The following is a 12,719-nucleotide window of genomic DNA, read 5'->3' on the forward strand; positions in this document are numbered from 1 at the left end:
ACAATACTTCAATGTGCTCAGAATAAATTTTTGCTTTGGTCTTTAGTTTATTATTTGGAAGTTTTAAGACATTTGAAATGTTTAAAATCTACTTCAGATCAAGACAAAATAGACTGACAGTTCAATTTAACAAATATTTCAGAAAACATTTCTGTTAATGCACATTTAGAGTTCTGGAAATCAACATTGAAGAAATGTGCTTTCTTTATCCAAGCCTTTAGCAGCATCAGAATTAAGGTGATAGGAAACTGCCAGACAGGATAACCCCTGCTCATTGAACAGACATGTATTGATTATGGTTCTCCCAAAGTTTGGATGCAATTTGGGTTAAAAAAAAACTCTGAATCAATTACATAAATTTGTATACTCATTTCCCTCTATGGTTTGTCATATTTATGACTGCAAATTGATGGAAATATTATCTTCATGACATTTATCAACAGAGTAAACATACCTGAATTTGTAGAGCAACAAGTCTAACGACAGCTGTGCTGAAGGGCAGTGGAGGAGAAAGGTATGGACTCAGGTGCAGAAGAGGGAGCCCATCAGCAACACTCGATGGTCCAACAACACCCATTACCTAGGCATGATCAGTCAGCAAATTAAATTTTACTGTAATGAATCAGACAAGTAACACTTCCTGAAATCTTCCTTAGCTTATAACATCTCTGAAAATCTATCCTGGGCCCGGCGTATTGATGCAGTTACAAAGAAGGTGCAACAGCAGCTATATTTCATTAGGATTTCAGGAGGTTTGCCATGTCACCAAAGACACTCACAAATTTCTACAGATGTCCCTTGGAGAGTATTCTAACTGGCTGCATCACTATCTGGTATAGGGGAGCGGTATTGCACAGGAACGAAATAAGCTGCAGAAAGCTCCATCGTGGGCACTAGCCTCCCCAGCATCCAGGACATCTTCAAGAAGTGCATCTGTTATTAAGATCTCCCATCACCCAGGACATGCCCTCTTCTCATTATTACCATTAGAGAGGAGGTACAAGAGCCTGAAGGTACACAATCAACAATTCAGGACTAGCTTCTTCCCCTCTTCCACCAGGTTCCTGAATGGACATTGAACTCTACCTCACTACTTACTTATTTAACTTTAAATACCGGTATATGTATACACACTTCTTACTGTAATTTTACAGTTTTATTATTATGCATTGCAATCTACTGCTGTCGCAAAACAACAAATTTCACGACGTATGCCTGTGATACTAAATCTGATTTGCTTTCTGATAACTAACAAAATCTGAGTATTTTCATTCTATATTAAGCTATATATTATGACTGGAGTGCTCTTCATAAACTATTCTGTTTAATGTTTTCACTTTGACGCGCTGAAGGAAGTGCACTTGTTTTAAAAGTTTTTTCTTGAAAGAACAACCAAATACAAAACCCACAATTAAGTCTCAGATGTAGTTTGCTTGCTTAAATAACTCAGATAGTTCTAAAGAATGATCTCAGAGAGGTCAAAGGCAGGGCTGCAATGACAATTCCTATAACCCTCATGAAGTTTGACAAAGTCGGGAAGAAAACTGCCCACAATTAGCACTACAGCTCCATTATTAGTCGCTCTAGTGTGCCATTTATAAGGGTATCTGCAGCACCATGGCAAAGGCTTCTTTGATCACACCTTCTGAATATGAATTGCTCTGCTATCTAGAAAGACAAAGCTACTAAACGAATGGAACCAGCACTATTTGCAAGTTCTTCTACACACCAAACTGGTGAAACCCTGCAACTACGTACATACTCAAATACAGTGTGAAAGTATCTTCAATACATAAACTACAGCAGCTCAAGATGACATGAAAATAAGGTAAGTAGTGAGAGTCAACAAATATTGGCCTCGGTAGCTGTGCAATTATTTAACACAATTATCTCAGCCTCCCGGTACTGAGCACAGAAAATAAAGCTCCCAAGGCGGTTTCCAAAATCAGTATTCTTTACTAATAGTCAGCAGCCGAGTAAATGGAATTGAAAAGATAGAATTGAAGGGGAAAAAAATAATTAGGTTTTTCCCAGAATCAACTTTATTCACCAGATATATTTACAAGTATTAGGAACTTGCTGTAGTGTGTTGGCATGACATGCAACCAAAAACAACAACATTCAACAGTAATAAAGAATTACATAAAAAATAAAGTGCATGTTTGGCATGAAGTGTGCATAATTAGAATCATGGTATTTACAATGTAAAGATCATTTTAGAGAAGATTCGATGTTCAGTTTTTGAATCTAGCCAAGATTTTTATACATTGTGGGGACCATTTTTGAGTTATTTTCAAAACCTTCAATTTGTTGTAAAAAGTACAGATGGTGGCTAATAATATATTTTATTATATGAAAAGGGTATTTTTCCCTTTTTTCTTGTTTTTCCTAACAGCTCTGACTTTGGTAGTGGGTTTAGATTTTTTTTCTGTATAACAAAATTATTATATTTCAATATTATGATATAATTTAATTTTTATGAATACAGGGTTTTGTGATTGTAATTGTATTTTTTAATACAATGTATTTGGTACTATTTTATTTTTTTCTTTTGACTTATAATATCTTCTTGTACTCTGTATTCCTTTATGCAGAAACTAATAAAAATATTGAAAGAGAGAGAATAGAGGTTTTCAGTGTTTAAAGTGCAGTTCAGTGCTGATGCAAAGAGAACGGGGGGGGGGGGGGGAGCGTATGCTAACTAGAATGATTGATCAGATTAACTGCCTGGAGGAAAGAAACATTTAAGATGGTGCGAAGCTTTTGTTTTAGTAGTGCAACAGCGCTTTCCAGAAGGAAGCTTTTGGAAAAGAAGCAGTTTGCAGGGTGGATAGCGTCTGCAGTGATTTCTCCTGCTCGTTTATTTTGACCTGGACACATACAAGTCCTGCATTGATGGTAGACTGTAGCCAATAAACTTTTCTGCTGACATAATAGTTCGCCATGGTTTTGTATATTGTGAAAGGATGCTGCACCAAACCAGAAATTAACGGCTGATATGAGGATGTTCTCCATGATGGCAGTGTACAATTGCTCCAGTATGTTCTTGGGAAGATGGAATTTTATCATCTGTCACAAGTATATCTTCTGTTGAGCCTTTTTGTTAATGAAGAGATATATTCTTCCATATGTGCTCCTGTGAAATAACGATGCCCAGGAGGGTGACTGCCATTGTGCAGTCATTGAAATACATTTCCCTACTGATTTCTTCCCTGAAAAACCCTGCTAGGAGGCAAATATATGAAAATCAGCTAAGTCTTCATCCTTCTAATGCAAAATTCAGATTGTAAATCCAATGCATAGTTTTTCCAAGAGAGAGGAGAGCAATGCAAATATTTTCTCATTTTCACCTGTGCGTTGACAAAATGGGCCAAATATAGAATGCAACTCGTATCTCAATAAAAGTTGATTAGAATGAATGGATTGAAAATTACGCTTGGTCTTTTCATCTGTGCAGTTCAGTGCTTGACTGGTGATGCCTTCCTATAATGTATCACTGCAAGAGCTTCACTCACAGAGCTAGTCAAAGATGGTTAAATCCCAGTGCTTGCATTGTACTCACCAAATTAACACAGACATTAATCAATGACCTAAGATGTGGCAGGAATGAAATGATCGGCTGTCTCTGAAGTGTTAAGCAAATCCCTTCTATTAAACTGCTGGCAGCTTCCCATTCCACCTGGCGCCTGAACAAACAAAATAGAGTTTAACCAGGACCTGATAAAATATCGCAATACTTTAAGCTACTTTGTTGGTGAAAAAAAGGCATGACCTAACATTGATTTCACTTTGATAAATATTTTAAAAGTTTATCTTAATGCTTTTCATTTCTTGATTTGCAGTCTCTGATTTCTAATGTGATTGACTTGATGACATCACTTCCTGGATTTCAGAAATTGGCAAGATTTAATGCCCGGCACAATGATGTCAGTAAGAATATCGTGCCATGGAAAGTGCTAGCTTTTGATAAATGGCAACAATTTATCTATTTATTTAGTAACAGCCCCTTCAGGCGAATAAGACTACACTGTCCAATTACACCCACATGACCAAATGACCTACTAACCTGCACGACTTTCGAATGTGGTAGAAAACTGGAGCTTCCGGATGAAACCCGCAGGGTCACATGGAATGTAAGAACTCCTTACAGACAGTGGCAGGAATTGAACCCAGCTCACTGGCACTGTAAGTGTTATGCTACCATGCTGCCCTAAATTTAGGCCAATGAGTTTGGTTCTGCTAAGCCAAACTTCCTGAAATTAACATGTCTGTCATTCACAAACTATCCAACTGAAGTATTACACACGCAAGATACAGTATATGCAAATTTTTATATCCAACTGGTTAAAGTAATGTATTTATACAAAAAGCCAGTCACAAAGAAGTAAAAGAAGAAGAATTAGTTATTCCTTGCTGCCTTTCTCTTGGCTGTGTATCTTGGCTCTCTTCAGAAGTAGGAACTCAATCTAGAAATAAACACCAATGGTGGAGAAGATGAAATTACTCTACATTAAAGTCCACTGCGTCAAAGTTTGAGCTGATGTACCTATGTGTATATTTGCAGAACCAAAATTACTGGCCTGGAATTTGTGATTGGTTGTGAAGTCCCAACAAATTCTGCGATGTGGGTTTATTCTTTCTTGACATTAGTTGCTGCGAGATACCCATTCTAAGTTATCTTGGGCATCACGCAGGTGACGTCATCAAGGAGGCTTAAAATGCCCACCTCAGTGAAGAATTCACCACAACAACAAATCAAGAAATGAAACTGTATTAGTTGTAAATTAATTTTGAATTTACTTTTATATTAAATACTTTATGATTGGGATGGACTCAGATTAAAGAAGAACCTGAAATATTATACATCAGTTCATGTTATGGTCACCAAAACTTTGAGAGACCTAGATGTACGTGGAAGGAAAAGTCCAACTATGTTCTCTGCACTACATTCTCAACTATATTCCCCAATATTTATTAAGTAACGAATCAATTTACCGTAAGGTCGGCATCTTGTGAATCTTGTTGAACATTCGATCTAATCGCTTTAAGATTAAAATGAGAGCTGGCCGGACAGCTTCTGTCGTCCAATCAGTGATTGGAAGCATTTCCATAATGTATCTTCGAAGACCATGGCTTTCCATAGTTTGGGTGTCATACGGCGCAAGCTTCAGAAGGGAATGAGCTATTTCTGCCAGCCTAAGAGACCAATTACAAAATAACATAACTGTTGATTAAAGAAGTTTAATTTTTCTATCACAGGAAATACATCAATTTTCTACTTTCAAACTGCAGAAGGCATTAAGACCAACGAAGATCACTGCAGACACATGGTAAAATATACCAAGATCTGTTATGATATCCTTTATATGCCTTTTTAGGTATTGCATGGTTCAGTAATATAAACAAGATTAAAGAATACTTGAAACAGAGTATAAGATGCTCGCTGTAATACAATTTGCTGCTCCCGGAATTTACTCGCTCTTAAAGTTCTGAGATGCAACGGGACTTGGGAGTCCTCGTGCAGGATACCCTTAAGGCTAACCTCCAGGTTGAGTCGGTGGTGAAGAAGGCGAATGCAATGTTGGCATTCATTTCTAGAGGAATAGAGTATAGGAGCAGGGATGTGATATTGAGTCTCTATAAGGCACTGGTAAGACCTCACTTGGAATACGGTGTGCAGTTTTGGGCTCCTTATTTAAGAAAGGATGTGCTGACATTTAAGAAGGCTCAGAGAAGATTCACTAGAATGATTCCAGGAATGAGAGGGTTAACATATGAGGAATGTTTGACCACTCTTAGACTGCACTTCTTGGAGTTTAGAAGAACGAGGGGAGACCTCACAGAAACATTTTGAATGTTGAAAGGCATGGACAGAGTGGATGTGGCAAAGTTGTTTCCCATGGTGGGGGAGTCTAGTACGAGAGGACATGACTTGAGGATTGCAGGGCGCCCATTCAGAACAGAGATGCGAAAATATTTTTTTTAGCCAGAGGGTGGTGAATCTATGGAATTTGTTGCCACGGGCGGCAGTGGAGATCAAGTCATTGGGTGTATTTAAGGCAGAGATTGATAGGTATCTGAGTAGTCAGGGCATCAAAGGTTATGGTGAGAAGGTGGGGGAATGGGACTAAAGGGGAGATTGGATCAGCTCATGATGAAATGGCGGAGCAGACTCGATGGGCCAAATGGCCGACTTCTGCTCCTTTGTCTTATGGTCTTAAGGAATTGCAGAAGACTTTTTAACTCATGGTATATTCAATCTATCAATTTATGTGGTGGGTGCTTGGAATACACAATCTGGGGTGGTGGTTGATGTAAAAAAGATCAAAGAAATGTTTTAAGCAGCAGCCTTTGCACTTCCCCTGAAGAAGCAAGCATTCAAACTCTTCATTATTATCTTGGCACAACTGGTGAAATAGTCTGCTATTTAATGGAGAATCTTTAATTGTGTTGATAGCAGATATAACAAGAGTCATGCCTGAAAAAAGTTGCTGACTCAGGTTTTTGGCTGTGAGATGTTGATGAATTACACAATGGATTGCAAAAGGACTTGGAATTTATTTTCTCATAAATGTCACAAAACCAGCATGGTAAGCTGTCATATATGGTGCTCCATCTGTTGCGCCAATAATCATGTTCCTAATCAAAATACTTTTATCATCAAAGTACATTTTGAGCTTGTTGTAGATTGATTCTCATATTTGTTTTTAACTTCTTACAAAACAGAATCTCTTCATAATCTTTTCCAGTTTTGATAAACCGTACATATGCTATTAGCAATGCCTCATTGTCTCACACAGTTGACTCATCCAGTTGTGTCCCAAACACTGTTTTTTGTAGCTCTGTGCATGGTTGATACTCAGTGCCTTCACTCATTTCATCAATACAATGAGCTACAGTTATTACTCAGAGCAACTGATTTTACAATACTGGTATCCATTTTGAGAACAGTGATGAGCACTTCTGATACAGAAGGTATAATTAACCTTTCACCAATTGTATGAGGATTTTCCACAATTTGCTATCATTTTGGAAATTTTATAAGAAGCAACGAGACCACTATCAACGTCATTTTTTAGCTTTCTTGGCAAATAACTTGAGTGTGCAATGCTTTTCAAAAGCTTCTTTCATCTTCTGTAATTCAGTAATATCATAAATAGCCTTTTCATTGTGTCTTTTACGGAAGTGTTCCTGCAATGTTGATGGTTTCATGGCTTCATTAGACAGTACAGTATTACAAATAAGACATATGGAGCGTCGCTGATCTGACAGGAACGGAATAAAACCATATTTCAGGTATGTAACTTTGTATTGATGCATTCCCTGTAGTTTCTGTTTCTTAGCAGGATTAGAATTCAAGACTTCACTGCCTTCAGACTCAAAGAAATCGTGACAAACGTATTTATCCATCATTAATGGCACTAAATTAAAATAAAAAATGAACACAAACTAGGAATGCCTGTTGGATGCTGATGATGGCAGCGAGTTGACACGGATGGAGCCATGGTAGCAACACGCAAAGGAATGGCGAGGTGAAGATGAAGACGATCACAACAGCGAAAATTACGTTGACAAGGATTCAGATTAGAATCTGAATGTTAGTCGGGATAGAGCTGGTGTTCGACAAGCTACCTTTACATTATTCCAGTTAGTGCGATTGACCAATCACGTAAGGTCTCATAATCCCCAAAGATGGTTCTGAACCGCACATATGAAGCCGAGGTTGCTTTGAACAACTCAAAAGGGATCCTTGGGGTCGGCAAGTTCACTGATTGGCTCAATTTCACTATTTGGTTCCAGCCAGTGCTTTATCGTTGCGCAACCTGTTTTCTCTAGGTCTGCAGAGAAAGTTGAGAGGGTGTACTTTACTTACCAACTGTTAAGTTGTATGAACTTGTTCTGTGCTGTGTGTCAGGGGGAACTGTTGGGCAATTGGTTGCTAATTTATGCATCCTCAATAATGTCCATTTGGTTGGCAAGGTCGGACGAGATTGCTGAGTTTCAGATGCATTCTGACGACGATTGCTCTCCACCTGCCCAGCTGTGGTTCTTCCTGTGTTCCAGCGCCTCGTCCTTTTTTTTTGGAAGTGCCTGCTCTACTAATGATTGGTTAGGTCTCGTGTGTCAAGTTAGGGTGCCACTTACTCCTCCCTCCTCCAAACTTCTTAAACGCTCCCCCGATGACTTCTATTACCCCCAATGCCCCCTTAGGACACGTGACCACCCCCGTTGGGAATCACTGCTTTAAAGTAATACCTCATATGTGACTTCACATCAAGAAGTTCAAAAGCAGTGACCCTTGGCTCTCCAGCCATATTCTGCAGAATTTTCAACCTTGAGCCACAGTGCTTGAAGAACTCAGTGCAAATATTTAAGAGTGACTCCCGAGGTCTGCGGAATTCCTCTCTTGCTATCCGTTCATCCAGCTCTTCAGTTGGAAGACTCTGGCCCTCTTCCAACAAATGTAGGTTATCTCTGCAGATAGACAACAGCATTATTTTCTATAACAATTCAACATCATCAGTAGATAATCAATAAAAATAATTAATTAAGGTTTCATTAACTATAAGGAAAACAAAATCCTGCCAGCTCTCATGGAATGTGATCAAACAGCCGCCAACAGTATAAGAACCACAATGATTCAGGTATCCCACTGGTTGCTGACTAATTTGCAGAGGACACAGATAGGCTAATAGAATAGGTAGGTGATGAAATTCCACGCACAGAGTGTGAATTGATGCACTTTGGTTGGGAAGGAGAGACAATATATTTAAATGAAATTATTTTAAAAAGGGGGTAAATCTTTAAAAATTGCAGGACAGATTAATACTTTATGCAAAAATGGGTTTACAAACAGCTCAATTGTGAAGAAAATTGTGTTAAACCTACATAAAAATATTGGCTCAGACGAAGACATAAAAACCAAGAGATGCTGAAAATCCAGAGCAACGTGCACAAAATGATGTAAGAACTCAGCAGGTCAGGCAGCTGACGTTTCATGCTGAGACCCTTCATGAGTACTGAAAGGAGGAAGGTGAAATAAGCAAGAATGCAAAGATGGGGCAGAGGAAGGAGTAGCAGCTGGTAAGTGATAGGTGAAACCAAGTGAGGGGCAGGTGAGTGGGTGGGGAGGGAAATGAAGCAAGTTCAGATACTTCTTCAGCCCTTTACCTTTCACCTCTTAGCTCCTTACTTGTTGCTCTGGTTTAGATGAAGAATTGCTTTCAAATATGAACAACACTCCTTGGGATTACTCTTAGGTGTTTAAACCAGGGGTTCCAAATCTGGGGTCCATGGACCCCTTGCTTAATGGTATTGGTCCCTGGCATAAAGCAGGTTGAGAACCCCTGGCATAAACAAAAGAAGGTGGAATTTGTGATCAAACGTAAATATTTTAAAAACAGATGGCTTAGATGGAGTAAATAAAAAGTAAATTTCCACAGGTTGAAGGAGCCCAACAAGATGCCACCGAGTTACGAGAGTTCATCTTCATACAACACCAAAGCTGGAATTTTGGCCCACCATGTCCAAGCCAACTTTTTAATTCTATCTACACCAATTCCATTTGTCCACACGGGGACCATATCCTTCTATGCCTTATCTAAGTTGACCAAAGCAAAAGAACATGAAGGAAGAATTATTGAAATTGAACATTGATATCCTAATAGGACAATGGAAATAAACTCAACAGTAGCATTCACCAGGAACTGAATGATTATTGTAGTAATATGGCATAAGTGTTACTGAAAAAGTTGTTGCACCCAGGATGGCCAGACTGATTCCTTTTTTTCCATGCTGAATCATTTCATAGTTTCTATGTTAGGGAGCAGAATAAATTGTCTACCTTGGGCTAACTTCACATTACTAAGCATTTTTTTAAAGATAATATTGAAGCCATTTGTTCTAAGATTTATATAAGTCTATTCACATTACTTCAAAACTTTGCTGAGTTTCAGATTTAAATTTCAGTTGACACCTTGAAGCTGGAAGGAACAGCAGAGGCTGTCATCGCTAAATATTTCAAAGCAGTGTACTTCTTCATCTCTTCCCTTTTGCTTCAGTCTGCAGTGAATTTAAAGTCCTACTATTAGTCATGCCAACTTGTTGGATTTTCTTTTGCTTGTAATGCCATTTTATTCTGAAACAGTGATGTCATTAAAGAGCTATTCAAAAATGAGGAAAATATCTACAGCAGGATTCATCCCAAAAGTACATCTTGATCCTCTGCTGTCTCCATGCACTAGGTAGCTTGCAACACAGCAACACTTTACATCATAATCTTTAGACCAGTGACAAAAACCCACAATTACCATCTTTGTTCTAAATCGAGCAGTACTTTCTTCTTTAACCATAATTCACTATAAATTTCTTGAATACACATTTGTCCCAAAAATCGTAAAATTACAAAGCTATTACATTTGAGAAATGCATTTTCTTTTTGTTTTTTATTGTGTTCTTTATGCTTATTGTGTTTGTTTTAAATGCTGTATCAGATCCAGAGCAACAATCATTTTGTCCCCTTTTACCCTTGTGTACTGAAGAATGACAATAAACAATCTTGAATCTTAAATCTTTTCGATCTATATTCAATGAGAGAATAAGTGAACATTTAACGAAAGTTAAAGAGATATGCAAGATAGCTCACAAGTTGACCAACACACCAAATTAAGTGTTTTTTATGCACTTAACAAAAGTTAATGGGTGCAATTTAGTAGGCATTTCCTAAAGCTTCATAATTGGTTAGGCAGCTGAATAATGAGTAGAATAATAGACTTTTATTCAAGTTAGGAGTAGTGCTGCCTCTCAAGAATCTGGTCTAGGCCTTAGCTATCCACGTGTTTATTAATGACTTAGTCTTGCTAATAACATGAAGTGGCATAATATTGACAGGACCATACAATTACAGAAAGATATCGAGAATGGATCACGTTAAATGAATTAAAACAAGCAATTGTGTAGTTATCCAATTTGAACTAGTAATGGATAGATCCAAATATCTCTAATCAATTTAATGTTATGAACAGAGGCCCAGGGATTTTAGAGACCACGTTCATAGATCATTATGGGTTAGTAGAAGTGTATGCCCTTGTATGTGAACGTTTTGAACATAAATCTGAAGGGATTTTGCTACAGAACTGTTCTTACACTGGCCTAAGGAACTAAATACAGTGCTGGGCAATCTACCACTGATCAGGGAGCACTGGACATGCAACTGTGATTCAACAGAATACTATCAGGATTTCAAGGACTGAATTTCTGGGAGAAATTATACACTATATTTGTAAACCCTGGGATATAAAAGGTGAAGGAATTTTTGACTTGATGTGTTTAGAGTTTTTAAAGAATTGATGAGTTGACAAAATAGTTTTACTTCTGGAGGAAGCCAGGAAAAATAAAATATTTCTGATTAATTTAGTAATAAAATATATTATAATATTTACAATTGCCAACTGTTTTAGTCTCAAGGATCATAAATCCCTCTTGGACAACAATGACTATGCTCCTTGGACTAACCTTTAAAATGAGATAATGGAAAAATATCTCAAGACAAACAAAGCAGATTGATGAAAATTACAATGTAAGAGACTATCAGTCCGTTGCTTGCACAGATTGCAAGGTGACAAACAGAATACGTAAAAATTATCGTAGATTCTTCCTGACCTTGTGTTGACTCCTCCAGACATGGCATGGTTGGCTGTTGGAGCTCCTCTGTGACCTTGGTCAGACCTGCTCATCTGAGGAGCCGTCATCGGCCTGTACCGAATCCAGGGAAGGAACCACCACACATTACACAAAGTCAAATAATGCCTCCTTTTAAGTCAATGTCATTTGATTGATCCAATTACAAATAATAAAATGATTTTAACTGCAAAAATATTCAATTTTAGTTTTTGTTCCATTCTAATATAGTTGACATTAGTTCAGAATTTTGTTGAGTTTAGGATTTAATTACCAATTGGGATTGATATCTTGAGGTGGAAGGAATAGCAGTCACTGTCATTGTCAAATATTTCAAACCTTCCCTTTTGCCTCAGTGATAAGCATAGAATCTATAAGGTATGTTTAAAATACAAAGTAATATACTAAAATGTATAAACTCCTTCAACATTGTATGTTTCCTTCAGAAGAACATGACACATTATTAACCAGGCTAAAAAAACTACTGCATACAAGAAAAGGATATCTCTTCTTCATTACCGGGTGAGCGATTCGACACTGTATAACAGAGCTTGTATAGACGTGGCAAGTGAAGCAATGGCAGAGATTTCATCCCGTGCTGCAGAAGCTGACTCCAATTCAAAGGTTTGTTTCTTTAGTTTCTGTAGGTAACAAGGTACTAGTGCTTCGAGAACCATCAGCATTTGCAGACTGTGGAACAAAACAGGATAATTAAACCAGACGTCCTCCTTGACCACCATCAAAGATAATGGTGGCAATGGATTAGTCTACAGCATTGATAATTATGAAATTTAAGCTCAATCTCAAAAAATTCAAGCTTATACCTTTTCATTAAAACATTACTAACTACACTTTGAAACTGATTGATGTGCAACGGTAGGTTAGCATGATGGGGAAGAATAGGAGAACTGAGGGTTGTGAGGAAGAGACCAAAGATGTGTTGAAACTAAGATCAGATCAGCATGATATTAAAAGGTGAAACTGACACAAAGGGCCACATGGTCTATGGTGTGTATGTTGCTCTGGTTTTCCAGCATCTG

The 12,719-nt window shown here is 37.8% G+C and overlaps 1 protein-coding gene across 6 annotated transcripts in view; it reads right to left on the bottom strand.

Moving 5' to 3' along the window:
* Positions 1-12,719, bottom strand: part of unc80 (unc-80 homolog (C. elegans)) — a 214,181-nt gene that overhangs the window by 36,716 nt on the left and 164,746 nt on the right. For 5 of the 6 annotated variants that reach the window (XM_073046799.1, XM_073046802.1, XM_073046797.1 and 2 more), the window contains 6 exons: positions 12,199-12,369; positions 11,662-11,754; positions 8,257-8,475; positions 4,996-5,196; positions 3,563-3,686; positions 455-580 (listed from right to left, as the gene is read on the bottom strand). In XM_073046799.1, coding sequence (XP_072902900.1) covers positions 455-580; positions 3,563-3,686; positions 4,996-5,196; positions 8,257-8,475; positions 11,662-11,754; positions 12,199-12,369 — 934 coding nt within the window. The other variant, XM_073046800.1, reaches the window with a different exon arrangement.

Source organism: Hemitrygon akajei, chromosome 5 (genome assembly GCF_048418815.1).
Source record: "Hemitrygon akajei chromosome 5, sHemAka1.3, whole genome shotgun sequence".
NCBI classification, from domain to species: Eukaryota; Metazoa; Chordata; class Chondrichthyes; order Myliobatiformes; family Dasyatidae; genus Hemitrygon; species Hemitrygon akajei.